Source organism: Ochotona curzoniae, unplaced genomic scaffold (assembly GCF_017591425.1).
Source record: "Ochotona curzoniae isolate NIBS_2020 unplaced genomic scaffold, NIBS_Ocur_1.0 scaffold_3835, whole genome shotgun sequence".
Classification (NCBI taxonomy): domain Eukaryota; kingdom Metazoa; phylum Chordata; class Mammalia; order Lagomorpha; family Ochotonidae; genus Ochotona; species Ochotona curzoniae.
Window position 1 is genome coordinate 1,180,087 of NW_024467114.1, and position 25,270 is coordinate 1,205,356.

Consider the following 25,270-nt stretch of genomic DNA (forward strand, 5'->3'; position numbering starts at 1 on the left):
TCCTGCTGTCTGCTCTGCTCCACAATCCTGTGTGTTTAGATCTTTGGACAGAGGCTCTGCTGCTGCCAGGGTGCAAGTCCCCACCTCGCTTCCGGCTGTGAGCTGGCGGGAGCAAAGGTGAGACCTGACTGGTCAGTCACTGCTGGGTGGACCTCCTCCCCGAATCTCGGGGACCACCTGGGTCCCCTGAAGCTCAGTTCTTCCTCCTGCCCACTGGGAGAGCTGCTAAAGCCCTGGCCCCTCATCCTTGGGACACAGATGTGGCACCTTTCTTGGAGAAAGGCTACAGAGCTACAGCAGAGGGGAGCATGGAGGGCGAGGGTGGCCTCTGAGAGCTGGGGCTCTGTGCCTCAGCAGTTCCTCTTCCATCTCCCACAGACCCTTTACTGCAAATGAGAGGCCTCTGGCCATGCCAAGACTGAGTGGCGGCTAGGGCTGGCCACTGGGACCAGTGTGTGAGGTCACCGCGCCCTCTGCAGGCTCTTGAGTGCTCAGGGTGGGTGGCAGAGGGGCAGAGAGTGGGGAGGTCATGGACTGCCTGCCTGGTTCCTCTGTCCCTGGCCGACACTCAACCTCCGCGTCCAGCCACGCCCCTGAGAAAGCACTCCCCCTCATTTCTGCTCTGCCTCTGACAGATGGCTTTTCCGTGGCTGTGCCTGGGCTGCCTGTGGGGCCTCCATCCTTCCACTGAGGAGCTGGGCCTGGGATGCAGGCAGTGTCTCCTGGCAGCTCACAGACTCGGGCAGGGTCCTCGCCCATTTGTTGGGAATACTGCTGTGTCTGATGGTCACTGAATCAGCACCTCAGTTTTATCTGAGAATGGGGTACCAGCACCTCCCCCGAGGCGGTGCCAGGTGTGCCATGGCATTCCAGCAGGGCAGCCCTCTTCTCCCTGGTGCCTGTACAGCACTCAGGGCAGGGCAGGGCCCTGTCACCCAGGCAGTATAATGCAGCAGAACCTGTCTGGCTGGTTCTCTCCCGGCAGGCTGCCTACAGCCCACACCCGGGGCTCTTGTAGAGCCTGATCAGTCAGCTGGAGCACCCTGGCCCGCCACACCCTGGGAGATCAGCTGCCCTAGCTGGAAGACTTCCCTTCTTGCTCAAGGCAGTGTGATGGGGCGCTTGCTGGACCCCAGGACTCTAATCCCTCAACCTCCATGCTAGGAGGTGTGGATCAGGCTCACTGGAGCTCCTGATTGGGTGGCAGGGGAATATGGCCTGGGATCTCCTGGAAGGCCCCCTCTCCTGGGAGGGGTTAGCCCTGTTGTGGCCCAGGCCTGGAATATTGAGAGTGTGAGGCTGGATTTGGAGGGGCCTGGAGACCCCCTGCTCCTTCACTGTGTGGTCAGATAGTCTTGTTGATAGCTCCACCACTCCCAGGTTGTCCCCTGAAGCCACCACTGCCCAGCATTTGCCGGAGCCTCTTTCAGCACAAGTCATGCTGCCTAGAGGTGTCCACAGGCCTTGTGTCCTATGGTGCTGGACCAGCACTCAGGAAGGACTGTATGTACTCCTGGGAGATTGCTCTCTGTCCCCTTCCAGGCTGGCCCACAGAGCAGCATCTGCTGGGTGACTGAGCCACAGCCATGGGCTGATGACTTCAGATGTGAACCAGATCTGAAAACAAGTGACAAATTTCCACTGTTAGAATATGCAAGTGCACAAGATGTGTAGGCCCACCTCCATTGTAAAGAGCAGACCTTCACAGCACTCCTGTACTGCTTGTGCCCATGAGCCCATAACTGTCTGAATGCTTAGGGTGATTGCAGAGCCCAGGGCGTGTGTCCCAGCCCAGGGCGTGTGTCCCAGCCCAGGGCATGTGTCCCAGCCCAGAGTGTGTGTCCCAGCCCGGGGCGTGTGTGACCCAGCCCAGAGTGTGTGTCCCAGCCCATGGTGTGCGTCCCAGCCCATGGTGTGCGTCCCAGCCAACGGTGTGTGACCCAGCCCAGGGTGTGCGTCCCAGCCCATGGTGTGTGTCCCAGCCCATGGTGTGCGTCCCAGCCAACGGTGTGTGACCCAGCCCAGGGCGTGTGTCCCAGCTCAGGGTGTGTGTCCCAGCTCAGGGTGTGTGTCCCAGCCCACGGTGTGCGTCCCAGCCCAGGGTATGAGTCCCAGCCCACGGTGTGGGTGTCTGCCCAGGGCATGCTGCCACCATGTAATCTTCCTCTGCTTCCAGGACTCTCGCCCACTGATGCAGCCCAGTTGGAAGGAGCAGTTTGGCTGTGTCCTTTGGGCTCTGCATGTTCTGGCTTCTACCTAGGTGGGCCTGGTGAGGTGACATCTGTGTGTCCAGGCAGTGGGTGGCTGTTCTAATGCTTTGGTGCTGCTTTGGCTTCCAGAGGCCGTTTGGGGAGTAACTCCCTGTTCCTCATCCTGGCTTCAGTACAATGGCTACAGAGAGGTAGCCCTTGGGCTTGCTTCTGACCACACTTCACACCTTCGCCATGCTCACAAGGATGCCCACAGCCCTGTCTTGCTGCTTGTGGCAGCTGCAGGATGAGTGGCATCTGACCTACACAGACCCCAGGGCACACGTCTCATTTCTGCGCTTCAGGCTTTCTGGCTGCCTCTGTGCTGTGTGCAGTGCAGGGAGAGAGTTTGACTGCATCCTGCTGCGGGGGAGGCGAGGGAGGGTAGGCATGCTCTATCAGGGCATAGTAGGAATCCCTCCCAGGAGAAGGGTTTCAGACAGGCATCCCAGGAGCTTCCCTGATACACTCAGGCTTGCTGACATCCCATTTGGGCATCCGTTCAAGTCCAGTCCAGCTCTCTGCTAATGCTACTGGGAAAGCAGTGAAAGATGGCTTAAGGGCTTGAGTCACTACTACCGGGGTGGTACACTCAGATGAAACTCCTGACTTTGGCCTGACCCAGCCCTGCTGTTTGGGGAATGACCCAGCAAATCAAAGATCTCTCCCTCTAACTCTTCTTTAAGATATGCATCTGTTTGAGCCTTTAAAATATATATCTATAGGAGCCTGCATAGTAGGATTCCACTTATTGAAAATGTCCACCACAGGGAAGTGCATAAAGATGGAGCATGGGTCAGTGGTCGCCATGGGCTGCAGAGGTTGGAGAGAGAGGGGAGCAACTGCTAATGGGTGTGAGGGTTCCTCTTGGGATAACAAAAATACTCAGACACTGAGATTATGGCTTTAAAACTGAATATGTGAACTACGGTGTTATTTAATGTAAATGGGAAAAATCATATGATATATTATTATTGTATCGCAACAAAGCTATTTTTTTTAAAGTTAGTGTAACAATGATTCTAGTTTTAAAGAGAGCTAACAGTGAAACACCATGTATGAGCCGTGGTGATGTCTTTGGGTGAAAAATGATCTCCATAAGAGGTAGGCTGGGACAGCCGAGCCACTGGAGTTCGGGTTGCTTGCTGGGTGTGTTTTCTTCAGAGTCTGAGCGTCCTGGGGTTTACGGCATGTGGTCATTCCTGATGAGGATTGCCAAAGCATGGTGGGGTACAGCACCCTCGTCTCTGCACTTTCAAATGATGCAAGACAAGTCTGAGTGTGTGCGTGTGCGTGTGCGTCCACACCAGTGTGCTTAGAGAACTGATCATGGGGGAACTTACAGGCAGCCTGCTGAAAGGCAGTTACAGAAGGAGAGAGCTACACAGATCTTCCCGCTGCTGGTTCACTCCCCAAGTGTACCTGTAATTGGCCAAAATTGAGCCTTGCCAAAGCCAAGAGCTTCATGTGGGTGGCAGGGCAAAGCACTTGGGCTGTGTTCTGCTGCCTTCCCAGGCCATTGGCAGGATTGGGATCAGAAGTGGAGCAGCTGGGATAAAACTGGCTCCCAGGTCTCCCATATCTCTGCAGGCAGCAGTTGTACCAGCTACTGTACAACACCAGCCCCAGCTTGGAAAAAGTGAACAATTTTACAGGAGACAAAGGCTACCATATTCCCCTGATTACATTTTAATCTAAAATGCATCCGTACTTTGAGGAGAAGCTCAAAAACTTTCTGGTTAAAAATCTGGCCAGGCCCAGCATGATGACTCAATAACTAAATCCTTACCTTACAAGCACTAGGATCCCATATGGGTGTTAGCTGCTCCACTTCCCATCTAGCTCTCGGCTTATGCCCTGGGAAAGCAGTAGAAAATGACCCAAAGCCTTGGAATCCTGTACTCAACATGGGAGACCTGGAAGAAGCTTTTGCCTCCTGGCTTCAGATTGACTCAGCTCTAGCCATTGCAGCCATTCTGCAAGTGAACCAGCAAATGGAAGATCTTTCTGTGTCTCCTCTCCGTAAACCTGATCTGCCCTTCCAATAAAAATAAATGAACCCCCCCCCCCCCAAAATAAAGCCAGAGCACTAGGCATCGTAGTGATTACTAGTAGTTAAACATCTTGCTGTGGCTCTTACAAACCACTCGTATTGAGCTGTCCTGAGTCCAGGAGAAGTGAGGGTACTGACACTGATGTGAGCTTGAAGGCATTCTGTGTTCTCCAGTGTTTAGATTTCTCCCTGTTTCAAAATGGAAATCAGTGCAGAAATCGTATTAGACTGCAGATTCAATGCAAACACAATGGCTGTGTGTGAGAGAGGATTTACCCTCGAGTCCCGGATGTGTTGGAATAGCAGCCATCTCGGCCTCCAGTCACATCTGATGGGATTCGCCAGGAATCTGTATGGCCAAGGTCGGCAGCACATCAGTGCTGTGTACTTGAGCCCTCTTCCCTGCCCTCTGGGGGCTGGTGGCATGGCAAATGGGATGCTGGGGCCAGAGTCTCTGGGCCATTGTTCACTTGTGGAGCTTTGTGGAGGGACCCATGGCTGGAGGCAAAAGGAGAGGGTGGCAGGACGTGTGGGCAGGTGTGTCCCCTGGTCGGGGGACCCACCAGCCGCCCAAGCCCCTGGTCCAGCTCACACTGTAAAATGGTGCCTTGCTAACTGAGCCCTTTCCTTTTAAATAGGATGCTTAGAGACTTGCTTATCTGCACTCAGGCTGGAATACATGTTGGTTTTTTTTTTTCAGCTTTAAATTCATGGACTGATAAAAGAAGTGTGACATATTTTCTAAATGCCACTAGGTATTTTTAGTCTTTCTCTACAAAAATAAATGAGTCACACATGCCACGCGGCATTATTCATGGGCATCCTATTTTGCCTTTGCAGAATTCTCGGCCCCACCTTTGCTAACTCCGTTTCCTGGCGGAACTGTCCGTCACCCTGCAGGCAGGGTCTGTGCTTACGTCAGTTTGGTTGTCATGTAGTGAGGTTGGTGAGAACTGGCTGAACACAGTCACATTGGCTCAGTGACCTGTGTCTCGTGCAGACTGCTGCCCACCCCACACCATGTCAACCATGGCTTCCCTTAGTGTGGGGCAGGGGCAGGGAATGTCCAGCCCATGGACTGTAGGAGGCTCCTGAATTGTTTGGGTGTGGCCTTGCCAAGGCAACTGTGATGACTTGAAAGTTCCCTCATCCTCAGCAGGCTCGTTTTGAAGGGGCTAATTCTCTGTGGCCACAATTGGCACAAATAACGTTGTAAATATCCAAATGGCCCATTAACAGACCAAAGGGTCCCCAGCCCAGTGTTGAGACCCTTGCCTGGGAGCTCCGCAGATACCGACATCCATGGATGTACAAGCCCCCAGGACAGCCGGGCCGGTGTGAGCACCCCCATACACACCCTCATGTGGACTCTGGGTTTTCCTGAGTAGTGATGATCTCGCCACAGTGAGGATATCCCGTAACCCATCGTGGCGACAGGAGCTCAGGCACTGACAGGAACACATCCTAGGTGTGCACCTGCTGGCATGTGGAGCCGGTGGCTGCCTGGGAAGGATGAGCAGGCAGGGCACTCCCAGGAAGGCCGGCGGCAGACACCCCGAGGACTTTATGTGGCTGGCACTTTGATCTTTGGGCACTTTTCATCCAGATGGCTGTCTTGCGCTAGTGCTGTCAGTGACCCCGGGCATGGAGGCTCTTGCCTGGTAGAGTAGGCACTCAGAGCAGAGTAGCAGTTGTGAGACAGATGTAGCAGTGACAGCTGAGCTGGCTGGGGAAGGGGTAAGGGCTACAGAGCGTGGGTGGGGTTGGCGGGATGGATGTCTCTGCTAGTCTCTGAAGGCATTCCAGGCAGGCGCAGGGCAGTGCGACCCTGGCGGTCTGAAGGGAGAGGTCCCTGGAGGCGTGGGGCTGTGGAGGGGTGGCTAGGGGAGAGTAGGGAGGGCTGCCTCAGGGAGGAGCCTCCACCCCTGCCAGGCAAAGCAGGAAGACAGAGCCCACCTTTAAAGGCCCTGCATTGTGGAGGTTACAAGGGAGTCGGGGCGACTGGCAAAAGGCTGGATACTCCTGGATGGACTTCCATGTACAACGGCAGGGGCCTGGAAGGAGAGGAAGGGCAACCCTTGCCCGTCAGCCTGGGGAGCGAATACAGAGAGCCAGGAGAGGGGTAAGGCCTGGCAGAGGTGGAGGCCGAGCTTATCCTGGCACTGCCTTGCCCTCGGGGTTCCCAGGCAAGGTGGACGGAGAGGTCAGAGCTCAGAGTGTTGGTGGTAAGGCCACCGGGACCCTGACAATGGCAGCGACCAATGTGACAAGGCTGTGGAGATGTGGAGGAGCCCCTGTGGGCTCTGGGGGCATAGCTTGAATCCTACAGCTTGACCTGGGATCTCAGAGGGACTGGGCCGTGGAGTGGAGAGTGGAGAGTGGAAAGTTTCAGAATGGTGGGCCCAGAGGGAGTGAGGAGGAGACCCCCAGTGCATTGTGAAACAGCTGGCTCTGCTGGAGCGGGGAGCGGGGAGAGGTGCATGTGGTGATCGGTGCCAGACTTTCCAAGGTGACTGTTCAAGGTCAAGATTGTGGGCATGTGGTAGCGCCATCCACGGCTCCCACAGCCATCTGAGCCACTCAGCTGCAGGACTCACATGAGGCCGTGCTGCACACAGTACTCCAGCAGCAGGTACTTCTGAGGAGGTGGCCTGGGGGGGTGAAAAGGGACCCCTGTTGGCCCCCATGGGGCCTCTGCAGGGGGATCAGCCACTCCAGTGCTTGTCCCCCGGTGACCACCCTTTACACCATCGGGGGAATTGGCATTCTCCTTGGGGTTTGGTCCCTTTGTACTTACAGAGTAGGTGGAGCTCCTGTGCTGAGCGTGCTCCAGCTAAGAGGCAGCAGGTCCTGCCCGGGAGTTCGGTGACCCCCGGTGTGGGGCAGAAGGGAGCCGCGGCTTCACATGTTTCCAGAGCTCTGGGTATTTGCGCCAAGGTATTGAGGTGCTGTGGGGTTGGAGCCCCGATCTGCATGTAAAATCGTTTATGCTTCATACACATCTTTTATACATAGAGCTCAAAGCCAATTTTCATGTTCTTAGCGTGCCTACGTTCTGACAGCATTGACCAAGCTGTGACTGAGGTCAAGGGTAAGTTTTCCACTTGTGGTACAAATCAGTACCCAGAGTTTTGGGGTCTGAGACCTTTTGGCTTTCGAGTTGAGGCTGCGTAGTCTGTACTGGCTTGAGGGACAATGTCTCGCACCTGCTCAGGGGTTCCCACATAGGAAGACTGGACTAACCAATCTATGATGGCTGTACAGCAAGCATGAGGGGCTCAGCACACACGGGGCTGAGGCTGTCTGTTCGCTCATTCATCTATTTGTGCTACCATCAGGATCCAGGGTTCTTATTCAGGGCTTCTTGGGGGACCTTAAGAATCTCCACCACACTTGGGCCTCCCAGTCAAGCTCTGCCTGGAGGGAGAGCCGTACAGGGCTCAGGCCCCGAGGGGCCAGGCAGTGGTGGGTACCAGCTCTCTTGAGACATGGTAGCCTTGCTATATGTTTCACTCACACAGAAGGTACCTACTAGGAGCCAGTGCAGCATAGCAGGTAAAGCCTCTACTTCTGGTTCTGGTGTCCCAGCTGTTCCACTTGTCATCAATCCAGTTCCCTGCTATTGGCCTGAGAAAGCAACAGATGATGGGTCAGGTGCTTGAGTCCTTGCAATCCATGTGGGAGACCCCAAAAAGGCCCCTGGCTTCTGTCTGGTCCAGGCTGGGTCTTTGTGTCCCTCTAAAGGGGCAGGCAGAACACTGGCCTTGTCCACATCCTTCATGCCATGGCTGTGATGTGCCTCAGATGCCTGAGATGTGGACTGTCTGACCAGGCATGGAAAGTGTCTGTTGGTCCCTGATCCACCTACTGTACCACTCCCTTGCTGCAGGTCGCTGGCAGGCAGGCAGGCCTGGGCTGTCTCCCTGGGGTCTGCCTGCTCACTTCATAAGGTCTCCAGCCCCTGCCCCTGATCTGTGGGTGGAACAACAGCTCCTTGCTGCAGGTGTGGAGCAGTAGTAGCATCTGGGTCCTGTCTTCTGGATCTTGGAGTGAAGGAGGCCAGGTCCCTGCTGACAGCGGTGGGAGAAGCTTGTGCAGAACCATGTGTACTGCATGGATTCTGTTTCAGCAGCCAGTGGGGATCCTGGGGGTGAGCTTCGCTGGGACAGAGAGGACACTAGCGTTTCTGGGTGCTTGCAGTGGTCTGGACTGAGTCTGCAGTGGGAAGATGCCTCACAGGATGTGCGAGTGTCCTGGCGGCCATCAGGAACACCTTGTGTTTGGAGAGCCATGGCCACAGAAGGGCCTGCTGTAAGAGGAAGCAGACATGGAGCCCTGTAGTCAGTAGCCCCCTCTCCCTTCCTGGCACAGCATCTGAGGCCCAGGACCCATTCAGAACTCTTGCTCTCAGGACTGCTGTAGGATGTGGGCCAAAGCACTGTCCCTGACCAGGCCTTACCAGGCAGGCAGTTCTGCAGCTAAGGGTGGACAGAAGGGGCCAAGAGGCTGAGCCAGCTGCCCCGGGGGCCGCTCAGCTCAGATTTCACAGCCCAGGCAGCCATGGCCAGGCTCAGGCCCGGGCCCTATTTTGAGAAGCAGCTCTGGGGAGGTTATCAAATGTCATATTTTTGCCCAAGAATTAAAGGCGTAGGTGCTTCTCTGAGGAGTCGTTTGTCTGGTAGCCAGCTATGGGCATGCATTCCTGGTGGTGCCATGCCTCCTCAGCCACCTCGGTGCTGTCCAAAACACAGGCTGTTTTCCTGTCTGTTTTGGGCAGTGAACACTACATTTATCAACAGGCAGAGAAGCGAGGCCAAGAGATGAAATTGGAGCTGTTAGATAGCAAGGCGCCATGCTGATTTGTGGGATCCTAATGAAACCATCAAAATGCGGGCCCAGAATCACCTGTTCCCAGCCATCCAGCGAGAGTCCAGCCTTGCGTCTGGGCCAGCCATTCCCTGGGTGCGTCATCAGCCCCAAGCATGGGAGCAGGCATCGTCCTCCTGAGAGGTCTTCCAGGTCTGCCATGCCCCACTGGCTCCTGGCAGGGTGGGGAGCAGGCTGGTCAGATTCCAACACTTTCCAGTCCATCACAAAGGCAGGTAGCAGCAGGTGGCTTATCGCCAGCACCCAAGTGCCCAGTGTGTGTCCCAGCTGAGAAACACTCTCCTGTCTGGCCCCGGCACTGGGCCTGGCTCAACTTCCTGCTTGCTCCGGCTCAGGTTGTTTTTCACACGTTGCTGGAAGGAACTCAATACAGCTCTGCTCCTTTCTTCTCCCTGGAGGAGAGGACTGAATTGGGAGCACCTTGAAAGTAGATCTCCATCCACGATGATGGATGTTTCTGCTGTCCTTGGGAAGCTGGTGGAGGTTGTGAGGAAGGGGTCCTTCTTGCCCCCTCGTAAGGACCCAGGAAAGTTGTCACAGTTGCCAGGGCTTCTCTTTGAAATCAGTGCTGCTCCCGTTAGACACATTTTCCATCACTGGGCGTCTGCTGCGAGCTCAGTGTGCTGTGAAGATGAGCGGGCTTCCTCTTCACTAACGTTTCCAGACCTCCACTGCGTCTCAGTCTAGGCGCTCATTGCCCCAGGCTCCTTTCCTCCTGAGCCATCTGATGCCTTAGCCATGTGCCCCAGCCACAGGGCCAGGCAGAAGCTGAGTATTCCCCAAGAAGTCACACACCTGGCTGCTAGCCGTTCACTGTTATTTATGAGCCAGGGACAGAGGGAAGCATCAGGATTGCCCCCATGAGCTGGTTCACTCCCCTACTGCCTGCGCAAGCAAAGAGGACCAGGCTGGAGCTGGCAGCCTGGACCTCCTGCTGCAGGCTGGGAGCCAGGCTGCTGGAACTGTCACTGCAGCTCCCGAGGAGCGCATACGGAGGGAGCCAGGAGTCAGGCCCTGACACTGCAGTGGCACAGCATGTGGGCCTCCCGCGTGGAGTGTCAGCTGCTTTGTGCGCCAAATGCATGGCTCTGCTTACAAAATGAGAACTCGCAGTTCTCCCAGATCCCAGCTCAGGCCTCCTCCATGGGTCAGTGTCCTTGGCCTCTCAAAACTCATGGCCAGAGGGCTCCTGGCCCTCCAGGAGAGGCCAAGGGAAGGAATCGTATCTCCAGTGGTCCCAGGCAGCCCCTGACTTGCCACTCAGCACCCACTGCCCCTCTGCTGTTTTGATCCGTTTGGCGTCTCTCCCACCCTGAGGAGCCAGTGACAGAGGAAGAGAGCCAGACAGCCACTGTTCCTTCTGAGGACAGCATTGCAGGGATGGCGTGGCCTGTGAAGTGTCCGTCGGGCAGCAACCCTGAGGGGCACTGGACACCATGCCTGGTGGAAACTGCATGGTTTCTGAACTTGGAATGTCTACAACCAGGAAACAGGCCTCTGGGGAGAAAGAGATGCATCAGGAGACCCACCCCTGGGAAAGGAGATGCCGGCTGCAGCCTGGTCATGGGAATGCCCTTGGGCCCAGTGGGTCAGCAGCAGAGAACATGCTGGTCCCTGCAGAGTAACAGGCCGTGCCCCCTCCCCAGCCGTGCTACCCTCTCCCAGCCCCTCCCTCAGGCCAGAGACCTCTGTGCTTCCTCCCGCCTCACTCACTGTGCTCTTCATTCTCTGAATTTTGACGGTTTGTGACTTGGAACAGTTCTACCTGTGGTTTGGTTGTGAGGGTGCAGCGGGCCCCCATGTGTGCAGGATGGGCCCGGGCTGGGGCATGCCGCATCAGGTGGCACCTGCATGAATAAGTCACTAGCTGGGCTGCCCCACAGAGAGGCCTCTCCTGCCTTTCCAGGCACTGCCTCCCACTGCAGATCCTGGACAGCACAGGCTGGGCAAGCTCAGAAGCCCGCGTCTTTTGGGGGAGGAAAGCAGGCACTGCGGACAAGGGCAGGGCACGGGCGCAACGTGCCATGTGTGCGAACACTGCCTGGTGGCTGCGGAAGCAGTAAGTTTCCTCCACTGATCTGCTCATTGAGCGGTCTGTAAGGAGTATTACCTGACTGCTGGGCGTGGGCTGAGGAGCAGGGTCTTCTCTGTGGGGCCTGAGGGAGTGTTCTCTGCCCATTTCCCAGCTACCAGGCAAAACAGGGTGGCTGACTCAGGCTGCCTTGGCCAACAGGCAGCACCTGGAGGCCATGGGCACTGCAGGGTCCAGGGGCATTCGATGGAGGCTATGGATATGTGTTGCAGGGCACAAGTGAGCCCCCAGGACAACAGGTGTTGGGAAAAGCACGCCCCCACGGTGGCCATGCAGGCGGCAGCCAGGGCAAACAGAGCAGTATGTCTGCTGGGATGGGCTCGGGCCATGGCCAGTCCGCAGCAGGTGCAGGGCAGGGGGCATGCCGCAGCAGAGTTGGGAGTGAGCCTGTGACTTATGTGTACTAGGTGCTGAAGGCTTGGTCCCCAGAACCCTGTGTGAATGGTGGGAGGACTGGGTGCCTCATCCCAGTGCTGGCGATAGGCTGGACAGGCCACGGCAGTGTAGACTCTTGTTTGTATCTGATACTTGAAGCAGGGGTTGCTATGGGCAACACCTGCAGGCAGGGCCTGCCAATAGCTAAGCGAGCCACACCTGTACCTCCTGCTTCCCTTATTGGCATTGGATAATAGCTGTGGGACTCGGCTCTCAGATGTTCCTCTCAGCGTTTACCTGATGTGCGTGGAGATAAGCACTTTCCCATATGGAAGGCTCCTGCCTGTGTGGCTTGGCCAATGTTATGGATAGCTCCCGTCATTGTGTCTCAGGGAATCCTATCTAGAAGGCTGATCTTTTGGGGTTGGATTACTGAAAGCTTCCCTGACCCCAGGTCCAAACTGAAACTCCTGTGAGCACAGGCTATGCCGGTGTTGAATGCCATTGGCTTCATAAATGAGCTGTGCTTGGGAGTAGCAGGAGCTGCTTCTCTCTCCTTGTGGCTGACAGAAGTCACAGTGCAGCAGCAGCGGCAGTGGTTGCAGCAGTAGTAATCCTTAGAACTATGGTAACAGCAGGTGCACTGAGTTGCCATGGTTGTGGAGGAACAGCAGTCAGTATGACAGGAGTGACAGCGCAGTGGCTGTAACAGTAGCAGTCAGTGTAGTGGCAAGAACAGACTTTGTGAACGTGGAAACAGTTGATGGCAATAGTAATAGTTGTTGCAGTGAGCCACCAGTCCTGAGCACTGCCCACAACCCAGGGCCACTCCAGGAACTGTGCAGTCGCTACCCAGGTAGCATCATGGCCCCACTAGGCTCGCCTCTTCTTGTCTGAGCAGGGATGTTGCCCTGAGCTTGGGAGGGCAGGAGTGGCAGGGCTTCCCAGCCTGGGGTGCCCTCCTCTGCAGCTGAGAGGATGCCTGTGTCTGGAGGAGCATGAGAGCCCTCGGCCGCCTCCGGGTGTGTTCCCCATCTCCCTGTCCCTCTTCTGTTCTCAGGGGCAGCAGAGGCTCCCCGTTAGATTCTGTCTGGAGCAGGCCAACTCCTGAGCCCTGGATGTAGCGCTTGACAGCTTGAGCTAATCTGCAGACTGCCTGTTCCGAGTTGAGCGGACAGGGAGACAGCGATGGCCTGAGGCCCACAACATGCACCCATCAGCCTGACCAGGCCTGCTTCATGATGGGTCAGTCACCAGGAGCAGCTTGGGTGGCCCGGGCTGCTCTCTGAGACTCTCTGGCAGCTGCTGTGTATGAGAAATGGGTGGAACTGGTGTTGTCACACAGGTGAGCGGGGTCAGGTCTGCTGCCTGCCTGCGGAGGCAACTCAGATGTACGTCAGGGTATTCGTCCGTGCCCTGGGGCCCACAGGGAGCCGCGGGTTCTGCCTGTTGCATCTGCACTCTTGCCCGGCCCAGGCCTGCCATCTGGTTCTCATTCAGCTGCCTGGAAACCAAGCCTGCAGTTTGTAGTCAGAGAATCGTTCAGCTCACGTCGTCCTGGGTCCTTGCGGGAGGCGGATTCTCATCCTTCTGCTGCGTGGCAGAGGGCTCTTGGAAGGCTCACAATGCTGGCTGACCTCTGCCCAGCATGTGTGGGAACACACATCACCTGAGCCCAGTGAGTCTTGGTGGCTTCCAGCTGCAGATGCTGAAATGATGTTGATGGTCCAAGAGAGGCCAGGAATGTTGCCGTGTTCTGTATGCATTTTCACTTCATAGATGGTTCCCGTCAGGTGCACTCAACTCGGCATGTCCTAAGACCTGCGTTGCCCCTGCTGGGCAGTGGGCGGGAGGAGGACTGCCAGGCTGAGTGGCTTGCTGCAGCCAGCAGCACCTGCACTGGGCTGGGTGTGCTCCCCAGACTCAACCCGGCCTCTGTGAGGACCTTGGAGAAAGGCCACACTGCTTTTCCAGGCCACCAGATGGGGCAAGTTGCCTTCAGAGCAAGCCGGCTCACTCTCCCAGGTTGAGCCCCTCCCAGGGAGAGTGGGCCAGGCTCCAGGGCGCTGCCCGGGTGGACACCCACCCACAGGTTATGTGACTTCTCCCTCTCTGTGCACGCTGTCCCTTCAAGTGTGATGTTCTTTTTATTGCTGTCTCAGACTCCTCCATGTTCCTTGCGGTGCCTGAGGACAGGAGCTGCCTGGCTAGTATCACCCATAAGCAGTTTCATTATAGGTTGAGATTCCGCATCTGAAATCGGAACCTCTCTAAGCACTGACCCATTAACATGGAAAATTCCACACCCAGAACTTTGTTATCTGCACAGAGCTGTTGAGCATGTCATATGAAGTCACCTCCAGGCCGTACGTGAGACTCAGAGGAGCCACAGTGAACTCCTAGCCCCATTAAGCAAGTGCAGATATTCCAGAGTTGAAAAACTCCAACCCCAGAATGGTGCTAATTCCGAGCATTTCGGATAAGGGAGTTGTAGCCCGGACCTAGGTGCATGAAGAGCAGGTGTGACATCTGCTGCTCCCAGAATGGTGTGCCTCTGCAGGCAGGAAGACAGACTGACCCGGCTCACCCATGTGACAGTCCACAGGGAGACCCTCGGCGATCCCCGCACTGAGCTCCTCTCAGCCCGAAGCCCCCGTGTTCACAGGCACAGCGCTGAGGGGGCAGTTCTTGAGCTAATGCACCCTGCAGGTGCTGTTTGTGCATACCGAGCTCTCGTGTATGCCTCCCAGCACATGAAAACATAAAGGCGTGCACCTGTCATTACGTGTTAGCTGCAGGCTTAGCTCGCATGCCAGGTGCGTTCGTGACGGCACGCAAGCACTGCAGCCACAATCCCAGCCCACTTACGAGGGGGCGTTGCTGTCTAGCAACATGATCCTCAGATTCTCCAGCATAATAGCTCCACACACGGCAGTGCTTCTGGTCTGTGCAGGCCACAGAGACCTCCCTGGCCTTGGCTGTCCACGTGGGGCTGGGGCCTCAGACAACCCCATCTCCCGGAATTGGGGTCCAGGGCAGGTGTGAATGGCTGGGGTTGCTGCCAGCGAGCAGATGGGGTTGAAGAGTGGGATGAACAGGCAGCTGGTGCAGACCTTCATCCTTGGGGTTCAGATGTCACCTGAGCCCCCAGCAGGGCAGACAGTGTCCGGAGGAAGGTCGCTAGCTTTTTCCCTCTGTTTTCATCTCTTCTTACTAGCAGGAACCAAATCATGTGTAGTTAGAGTTCCAGGCCCTGGCACATGTTGTCTGGGCTCTGTGTGAGCTAGGGAAAGCTAGGCCCATATGCCTTTCCTGCTGGACAAAACACCCAAGCTGTCCCAGTGCTGGATGGGACGCCCAGGCTGCCCCAGTGCTGTCCTAATGCTGGACAGAAAGTCCAGGCTGTCCCAGTGTTGGATGGGACACCTAGGCTGTCCCAGGGCTGGACGGAAGGCCCAGGCTGTCCCAGTGCTGGACAGGATGCCCAGGCTGTCCTAGTGCTAAATGGGGCTCCCAGGCTGTCTCCATGCTGGATGGAATGCCCAGGCTGTCCCAGTGAGGAGTAAATAAGCAAGAACTGTGATGGTGGCACTCTGACCCCTTTGCTGTCTGTAAGAATACAGCATGGAGCGCTATTACAATGTTCCTCTGGAGCTTGTAATGTGACAGGAGTGACCTGAGGCTTAGCTCAGGATCAGGGTTGACCTGTGGTGTGGCACCAATGATTCTGCAGCTGCATCTGAACCCTGTTGGTGCTGTCGTCTCTGTTGTAAACAATCACTTTCGTTGTACAGGTGGCACAGTTACAGAACAACCGGGAGGTGTGTAGAAGTAAACGCAGCCAAATGCTTGCATTTGTCCTACCATCTGTCACCTGCAGGCCACAGCTGGGCATTTTTACCTTTCCAGAATGTGAGCTACGCTGCAACACATGATCCTCTTGCAGAAATGCAATTTTAGGGGCAGGTGTTTGGTTCAGTGGAAAATCCATGCCCAGGATTGCTGCATCCCATACCGAGGGCCTGGCCCGTGTCCTGGCCCCTCCAGTCTGCATCCCCTTCCTGGTCCATGTCCTGGCCCCTCCAGTCTCCATCCCCTTCCTGGTCCATGTGCTGGCCCCTCCAGTCTCCATCCCCTTCCTGGCCCATGTGCTGGCCCTCCAGTCTGCATCCCCTTCCTGGCCCATGTGCTGGCCCCTCCAGTCTCCATCCCCTTCCTGGCCCATGTGCTGGCCCCTCCAGTCTCCATCCCCTTCCTGGCCCATGTCCTGGCCCCTCCAGTCTCCATCCCCTTCCTGGCCCATGTGCTGGCCCTTCCAGTCTCCATCCCACTTCTGCTCCCTTGTGCCCTGCAAGGCAGCAGGGGATGGCATAAGTCTGTGGGTCCCTGCCGCCCATATGAGAGACCCAGACTGGCTTCAGACTGGCTGTTCCTAGCATTTGGAAAACAAACCAGCCAATGGAAGATATTCTCTCTTCCTCTCCCTGTCTCTGTCTCTCTGCTTTCAGATACAATGACAATAAATTTTGAAGGTGGGATTCTCTGAAAAGTCATGTTTTGAGACTTCCTTTTGGGAGGAAATCGGTTTTGTGCCCTGGAAGGCTGTGTGCCCTGTGCTGGTATAACAGCGTGGCTTGTTCATTTTCTGATGGATGGTTCCATTGCATGCCTGCCTGCTTGCTGCTATGTGCTTAGATGGTTTGTGTATCTGCATCAGAAGCCGGCTTGTAAGGGGCATCTTTGAGCCTCCTGCCACATGGACTTGTGACATTGTTTCTCTGGTGCAGAGCCCTAGAAGCACAGCTCCTGCACTCACCTCCTGTCAGTGCTGCCAGGGGTGAGTGTGCCAGGTGCTCAGAGGGCCACTGGTGAATGTCCAGGCAGAGCAGGTCCAGCCAGGGTGGGAGGAGATGGTCACAGCAAGCCAGCTGTCTTTGCCGGCTCTGATTGCATGTGGGCTCCAAGACCAACAATGCTGCACGAGCAGGGAGCTGCACATCTCCCCGAGGCTCCTTGTTCCCAGCTGCGAAGCACTCAGAGGGCTAAACAAGTAAGGCTTCCCAAAGCATTTGCTGGCACAGGTGCTTGTAAGTGGTGAGTGCTCCATACAGTCAAGTCGGTCCTGTGCTAGCACCCCGAGGACAAGGTGACAGCAAGGCATAAGAAATCAGGTCTTCACAGGAAAGTGCATATCTGTCTGTGAGGGTGTGTGAGCCTGTGTGTTTACTAACACAAAGCGGCATGCAGACATTTATACATGGGAGCGTGTGTGTGCGTGTGTGTGTGCGCTTACGCACAGGAAAGTGCTTCAGAACGGTTGTGGGAAGATGGGATTAAGGTGGGAGTTTATGTTAGTGCAAAGGTTTTTTTTTTTTTTTTTGCCATGGTGTGGAAGATGCATCTGATGAACAAGTGACTTATGGGTTTCAAATCTGCCTTAGTATTTTAAAGGAACTCATAGCTTTGATTCGTTTCTTCTGAGATTGCCGAGGTACAGGCAACGTATGGGTATACACATATCCTTCTATATGTATTTATAACATGTGTGCACGTATATGGCCATGTGGACATGTGTAGACATCCATACACGTGCTCCACGTGTAAAATAGGATACCTCTGTGAAGCGGGGTCATTAACCTTTGCTGGCTGTTCTGCAAGAACCACAGAGCTTCTAGCCATGGGCTTCAGTCGGCAAGGACAGCTCCCGTCAAGGGTTAGAGGCTCCTGAGTAGGTGCAGAAGGTGTTCCAAACTCAGCTTCAAGTTCAAAAAATTGGTTCCTTTGTAGAGTTCTCAGCTCCAGACTCGGGCCCCAGTCTGGCCCCAGCTATTCTAGGCAAATAGGGAGTGAATCAGTGGGTGGGGCTTTCTGTCTCTCCAAATAAACAAATTTCTAGATGACCAGAATGTGCTGGAGCTGCTGCCGTGTGGTGTTTCTGGCAAGGAGGGTTTGTGCAAAGTGGGGACTGTCGCTCAGTGCCTCTCTCTTTTGCAGGAAGAAGATGAAGGCCCGGGCTCCCCCACCCCCGGGGAATCCGGCCCTCCTGAACACCCTGGACAAGCAGAGGCCTCTGGGAAGCTCTGACCTCAGCCTGCAGTCAAACCTGGCCCCGGTTAGGGATGGGCCATTGACCCTCACTGTGGTTCTGCCCAGTGGGCTGGAGAAGCAGAGTGTGGTCAGCAGCAGGTAAGGGTCTCCCCCATACCCCCCAAGGACTGCAGAGGGGAAAGGAGGCTGTGATATGATGTGTCCTGTGCTAGCTCTGGGAGCAATGCAGGACTTGCCTCCCCCTGTCACCGGGGACAGACTGGGATGCCCACCCCATGTCACCTGGAATGAGCTCTCAGTCCATAACAGAGCTGGGACATTGTGGTTCCCTACTGCAAACGGTAGGCTTGAGATGGAAAACCCAATCCACTTCCAGGAAAGTCATGGCCCCTGGGACTGGAGCAGCAGCCGAGTCTGTCACAGCATCCTTAGCTCTGCAGTCCCACAGCCAGGAGGACAGCTTCCTGGGGGACCGTGCAGGTGCCCCCTGAGCCTCCTGAGCAGCTGGCAAGCAGGGGCAGGCAGTGATATCGAGGACTGAAACTCATTGCCTTGATTTCCAATGTGAGGGAACATTCTAGGTCCTCAGCACCATGAACACCCTCTTGACTGGCTGCTGTGCCCAACTGTGACCTGGTGTCAGCAGCTGCTGCACCCTCAGAGGGCACAGCTCAAGTGCCAGCAGAACCACCTGCCATGCTGTGATGTACCTGCACCAGTGGAATTTCAAGTTAACGCTTGGTGTCGATCAGAGTCTCACGGTTCCGTGGCTGTCAGTCCTGTACTATTTCCATTGCTGGCTGTTGTGACTGCTGTGACAAAATAGCACACCCAGAAGAGAAGCATCAGAAAAACGACATCCAGGGACTTTTGCGGCATGCAGAGGTAGGTGTGTGTGGGATCCTGAGACGAGCAGATGACAGACTCCACACTCGAGGACTGGCCCTGGAAAAGCAGCCTGCTCTGGGCTTGGAGGCGACAGAAAGATGACATCAGGGACCTTGGCAGCATAGAGGTGTGTGAGGGATCCCGTGGCAGGCGTGAGTGTCCACAGCCTCATCGGGATGGAGAGGATAACAGATCCACACGTGAGGGCTGGTCCTGGAAAGCAGCCTGCATCACCGGGTATCTGCAGGATGCTGATTTCATGGCATGGCACTTAGATGGCGCCTGAAGCCCTACGGGTCTTTCAACTGTTTCCTGAAGTGGCCGGCTACCAAAGGAGGGGTACTCCAGATGCCTGTCCAGTGGGCAGAAGGACACAGGCAGAAGGCATGGGGGACACAAGGGCTGTTGGCTTGGCCTCAGGGTCCACCTGGAGCTGGCCGAGGCTTCTCAGCAGACATGAAGTCCTTGGCTGCATCGGGGGAGGCCGAGACATTCCCTGGGCCACCTGCACAGAGTGGGGCCTGCTGTGCCATGGAGGAGGAGGGGAGTGCCCCAGCAGCCGAGGGGTCCAGGCCCAGAGCCTCGGTGTCCTGGGGCTGTGTGCCAGACAGCAGGCTCTTGGACCGCGTGTTCCTAAGCACATGCTCCATGAAACTTCATGAGTTCAAAACATGTTGGATTATTACAGGCTTTGGAATGATTCTAGAATGTGTATGGAGCTTTATCAGTGAGTTCATTCTAGTTTGTTCACATTCTCACATGTGGGTTTAACATTTCTGGCTGTGTGCACACATATATATTTTTAAGAAAATACATGTGGGGGCTGAGGCAGGTCCTCAGATCAGTGCTGGAGGATGCCACCTGTAGCTAGAAGGACCTCATTGCTCCCATCGTGCTGTCCTGGAGCAGGAGGAGAGCTAGCCGAAGTGGCATGAGGCTGTGTGTGCTGTGCTGAGGTGCCCTGGGGCTAGGCAGGGAAGCCAGACTCAGCCTTTACAGAGCTGGGGATGCCTGCCCTGGTTCTCGGTCGCCACTGTGTTTCTGCAGCGGTAGGCTCCTTAGCACTGGTCACTATAGAATATCTCGGGTGCAGGCAGCCCCCCACATTGGGCTTGCCCATTTCCAGGCACAAGGGGAGGAGTTCCTGGTAGCCCCCAGCCCCAGGCTGTCAGGAAGGCACTGATGGAGGCAGCTCTGAGCAGTCACAGCCACAGCTTGCCCTCGCATTGGGTCCCTCTCCCCAGGGCTGGAGGAGGGGCCCCATGCTGACCCTTGGGAGGAGGTTGCTCTCCCAGGAGCTGCCTGCAGTTAGATCTGGCTAACTTGCGTCTTCATTTGAGCCACCCCCTTAGAGGTGCAGAGGATGCTGGGACCACAGAACCTCTGGTCCCATGAATACTAGGAAAACTGTCAGCTCCTGGAATGCACAGCCATTCCCCCGACACACCTTCTGCCAGCCACCTGCCTTGCCTGTGGAGATGTGTCCACCTCCTTTGTGTCCTCGAGCAAAGGCCACTGGATGTCTGCTTAATGCTCTTAATGCTCCGTTCTCCTGGTGAGGTTGGCTCTGTGTGGCATGACTCGCGGAGTAGCTGCTGTGAACACAGCACCCGCTGGCCCCTACGGAGGGTGCCTGCCTGTTGGGCTCTCAGGATCACAGATGTGAATGTGGCTATCTGTCCACTGATGGAAGTGGGTACCAAATTGCTGGCATTTGTGAGGCCTGTAAGAGACTTGGTCGGTGCAGAGGCTGTAAACAGCGTTTGCACAAATTCTGAGGTCTTGGGAAATGGATCCTCAGAGGATCCGTTGCTGTGTATTACCTGGGCACGGGATCCATGTGCTGATTGGACTGTGCTTCAGCGCCCACTAATTCACTGGAGTGGCAGCATTGCCAGCCTGACTGTGTGGTCGTCCAGGCCCCTTTGTGGTGACGGTGAGCTCCGTTGAGGGCCTGGCCCTTGCTGAGCCATCCTTGCACCCAGCAGTGGATCCCACCTGCTCCTGGTGCAGAGTATTTGTAATGTGCGGTTAGCTCTGCTCCAGCCATTTGTTGAGAACTTCAGCACTGTTCCTTGGGGACAGTGACCCGACCCTTTGCTACCTGGAGTCTTTGTCCCACTGTTGTTTCAGGTCACATTGACTTCACTGATATCTGGTAGAAGTTTCCATAGAATCCACTTGGCCCTGGAGTTATCTTTGTAAGCCACTGCCTTAGCCTCCCTGTGTCGAGGATTTCCGGTCCCCTGATTCTGTTTTGGTCAGAGTGTGTGCCTGGGGGGCTGTGGTGCCCCCACAGCCTAGAACCCAGCCTCCACGAGAACAACGTGTGGGGGAATAGCTGAGCGTCAGAGTCTCGTACCCGTCAGTCATGGCGTGTTAAGCCTGAGACCTCACACTGCAGACCCACACATTAAACTAGATATGCAGCTGTTTTCCCAGTTGTCACCTGCTTGCTCTTCTCATGGCAATGCTGGAATTAAAGGTGGCGGTGTCCTTCTGTACGGTCACCTGTAAGCCGTTAAGGCACTGTGGCGGTCTTCTCTCATCTGCATGATTGCTCTGCCCCCGGCGTCCCTGGGCGGGAAGCCGTCACCATCATCATCACTTGTTTCCGCTTGCAGCCAGGCCATGATGGACCTTCTGGTTGAGTTGTGCCTTCAGAACCACTTGAACCCGTCTCACCACGCCCTGGAGGCCCGGTCTGCAGAGACGCAGCAGGCGCTGAGCTTCAAGCCCAACACCTTGCTCGGGACTCTGAACATACACACAGTGCATCTGAAAGAGAAGGTCGCGGAGGAGAAGGTGACAGCTGTCCCTCCCAAGGTGCCCGAGGTCAGTGGCTGTGCCGGGCCCGCGGGGGCGTGGCGGGGAACGGGGACTCTGAGGGCCAAGGCACACTGCGTGGCTGAGACCTGTTCCCCAGGATGGATGGAGCTGGGCCCTGGCCTGGATTTTGCCAAGGAGTCAGAGTTTGCAGAACGCTGAGCTGTGTTGTGGCATTGGCATTGCTCTGTTGCACATTGCTGACTGTCAGGAGTCTGTTCAGATGGCCTGGTGCTGTGACTTCCGGAGCAGCAGCTGCTGGCCACAGGTAGCTTCCGCATGCCTGCAACATGGCCAGTCCTGTGGTGTGGTGCACCTGTGGGGATCTGCATGCTTCCACAGGCAGTCAGGGTCTGTGGAACATTCGCACAGCTTCCCAGAGAGAGGGGAAATGGAGGGCATTTTCCCCATGAGAAGTCGGGGCATCGATATTTGCTCACTGTGTCTGGGGAGTTCCTCATCGCATCCACAGCTTTCTTCTGAGCTGGGAATTTTAATGAAAATCAATTCCTGGGGCTTATCATGTAAGGATGTAGTCTGGACAGTTCGCCCCAGCTGAAAGTCACGCTGCTCAGTCCTTTGGCACTCTTGAAAGGTCAACTGAATATCTCTGCCTTTTCAAATCACAGTATGCAGGTGGGTGTCACAGGGCAGTTGGCTAAGCTGCCTCCTGCTGCGTCGGACACCCATGGTAGCTCACACAGCCACCCCATCTGCTCTGCTCTCACAGAAATCTATGCGCCTGGTGGTGAACTACCTGCGGACACAGAAAGCTGTTGTGCGTGTGAGCCCTGAGGTCCCACTCCAGAACATTCTGCCCATCATTTGTGCAAAGTGTAACGTTAGTCCAGACCACGTGGTTCTGCTCAGGGACAACATCAACGGGGAGGAGCTGGAGCTGTCCAAGTCACTGAACGAGCTGGGACTGAAGGAGCTGTACGCCTGGGACAACAGAGGAGGTGAGCGCTGCCCCCTGCTGCCCGACACGGGCCAGGGCATCACATGATGGACATGACAGGTGCACCATCCACCTCTTACATCACACACACTCTTCACACCTCACACACACACACCACAGACCACAGACACACCACAGACCACACACCTCACACACACACACCATACACATATCACACATACACACACACCACAAACCACAGACACACCTCACACACACACACATATCACACACACACACCACAGACCACACACCTCACACATCAAACACACATCACAGACCATACACATCCACATCACAAACCACACACACACCACAGACCACATACACACACACCTCACACAGAACATACACATCACACAGCACACATCGCACACTTCATGTTCACTGACCAGACAGGATAGGGATGGTGCCATGTCCATTTTCAGAGGACAGCCCCCACATTCCTAGGCCCCCTGCATAACCTGACTCTGAGGAAGGGGTTGTGTCCCAGTGGAATGGGAGTCATATGGACTGTGCTCCTTCAGTGGCCAGCACACTGGCCAAGACAAACCCTGCACTGACTGGGGCCATGCTGCACACAGTGCAGACAGAAACTCTCCCAGCGTCCACAGCTCTGCCCAGCTGCTCAGTACCTCTGCCTGGCTCTGCCAGCCCTGATTCTGCTTTCGGTGCCCCTGTGGAAGCAGAACTGCAAGCCACTAAGCCAAAGCAAGCTCACACTCCAGTCCAAAGAAGAAGGCGTTTCTGCTGTGTGCCGCACATCCTGTTCCAGAAGACAGTTGTTAACCCCGCCGCATGGCAGAAGTCACACGAGACCTGCCCGCTGCTGCAGAGGGACCCAGGCAGGCCCCTGGCCTCCTGGCGCAGAGGCAGCCACACAGCTATCAGATGTCAGCCACTCCCCAGCCCCTGAGCCCGCTCCCCATACCTCCCAGACCCCCGGTGAGGGGCCCTGCCCTTCAGCTGGACCTAGCCTGAGGTGAGCCAGCTGGGCACGCTTGATCCTCTACCCTGCCAAAGGCCCCGCGGGGTCCTGCTGCCCACCCCAGCCCTTGAAAAGGTGGGAAAAAAACATCTGGAAGTTGTCCCTGGAGTCCCTTACCTGCAGGCAACCTCAGCAGCCATCTGACTGACCCTCTGGGTGACCCTGGGGAGACGCCACCCTCCCCAGGACTCCCTGGGAAGGCCGAGTGCCAGGCTTTGGCCAGCTCACACCTGAATTCGTGGCCTGCGCAACCCAGCCGGAACGCCGGGAGCTCAGGTCCAAGACCCACACTACACATGGCCACTACACCTGTGGCCAGCTCATGCCTGGCCTCATGACCATCACACCCCATCACACCTGCGGCCAGCTCATGCCTGGCCTCATGACCATCACACCCCATCACATCTGCGGCCAGCTCATGCCTGGCCTCATGACCATCACACCCCATCACACCTGCGGCCAGCTCATGCCTGGCCTCATGACCATCACACCCCATCACACCTGCGGCCAGCTCATGCCTGGCCTCATGACCATCACACCCCATCACATCTGCGGCCTAGACTGGGCTGCTGTGGGTCTGGGGCTGGGTGCTCACCTCCTGCTTCCCTACCTCTTCCAGTTCTTCTGACCAAAACGCAGTCTGAGCCGTGCCTGAGCCATGGAGGTACCGTGAAGGGCGGGATGCTGCGTGGGGGCCTGCAGGCCACCTGGGGGCGCTGTAGAGCTGACCTAGGTGCTGCTGCAGTGTGCTGTGTCCCCGCACCCTGAGACTCAGCTGTGCAGCTGGAGTGTGGAAGCCCTGAGGGATGCCGCAGCGGAAGGCCTGGGTGTCCCTGGGGCTGGTGGAGTGGCGAGTGCAGAAAGTGGCCATGCCTCTGTGACCCGTGCTAACTTGCCCTTGGGGTTTCTCCTGCATGTGGCGGACTTGAGTGTGAGGTTGAAGCTTTCCTAGTTGGCATGCCAGTGACTGTTGCTTCTGTTCAGATCCTGTTGGTGAGAGTTTTCTCCGTAGGCAGAGATCTGTGTCAGGAAGGATGTGTGGAGAAACACGCACATCAGCGTAAGAGTCTTGTACGCATGTGTTCCTGTGCACACACAGGTCGGAAACAGGTTTAGCACACACACATGCACATACACACATGCAGTGAAAGATTGATTAAAATCATCTTGTATGATGTATCTTTGATTTTGCAGAAAGATTTTTATCTCTTAAGCATTCACAACAGAGATAGTATTTCCAGGAAGAAAGTATTTAAAGAGGGAAACGTCCAGCAGTGCTGGTCCGGAGTCTGGACTGCGAGTGGAGTGGGTGTCAGGGACCCCCGATGCCTCTTCCATACTCATGTGCCCCATGATGGTGCCAAGCAGCCCATTCAGATGGGCAGACTCAGACCAGGTTACACTGGCGTGGCCATGCATGGGCACTTAGCCCACCCTGCAGTCTGCTCTGACAGCTCAGAACAGGCGCCTGATGCCAGGATGATGTCCCCAGCTTGTGTCTAACCAAGCCTCCTGTGGGCTCTGCCATGCCCAAGGGGCACGTTGAAGCCACAGACAGATGAGCCTGTTGAAGAGCCACTTCCGAAAGCAGCAGTGAGCCTGGGCCCTGCCACCTTCACACAGCCATGGGCAGGCACAGTATTTCTGGAGCCAGGGTCACCCCTGCGCCCTTGCTGGGGTGAGGTGGCCTGTGTTGTAATGGAGCAGTCCTCAGCCCAGAGAGGGAGAGACGGCAGCCTGGCATTTGCTCTGGCATTGTCCGTGCCCATGGGTTGGGCCTGCTAGGACACAGCCTCTGTGCAGTTGCCCCCAGAGGGAGCCCCCTCCGTGGGGTGCACTCGTGTCTGCCACCCCAGCACCTCCGTGACTTCACACATCCAGGCACCATGCAGCGCCATGTTGATGT

The 25,270-nt window shown here is 56.1% G+C and overlaps 1 protein-coding gene across 1 annotated transcript in view; it reads left to right on the forward strand.

Annotated features, from left to right (window-relative positions):
• Positions 1-25,270, forward strand: part of COBL (cordon-bleu WH2 repeat protein) — a 110,887-nt gene that overhangs the window by 31,239 nt on the left and 54,378 nt on the right. The window contains exons 4-6 of the mRNA XM_040964493.1: positions 17,651-17,842; positions 21,217-21,427; positions 22,149-22,377. Coding sequence (XP_040820427.1) covers positions 17,651-17,842; positions 21,217-21,427; positions 22,149-22,377 — 632 coding nt within the window. The remainder of the gene's footprint in view (positions 1-17,650; positions 17,843-21,216; positions 21,428-22,148; positions 22,378-25,270) is intronic.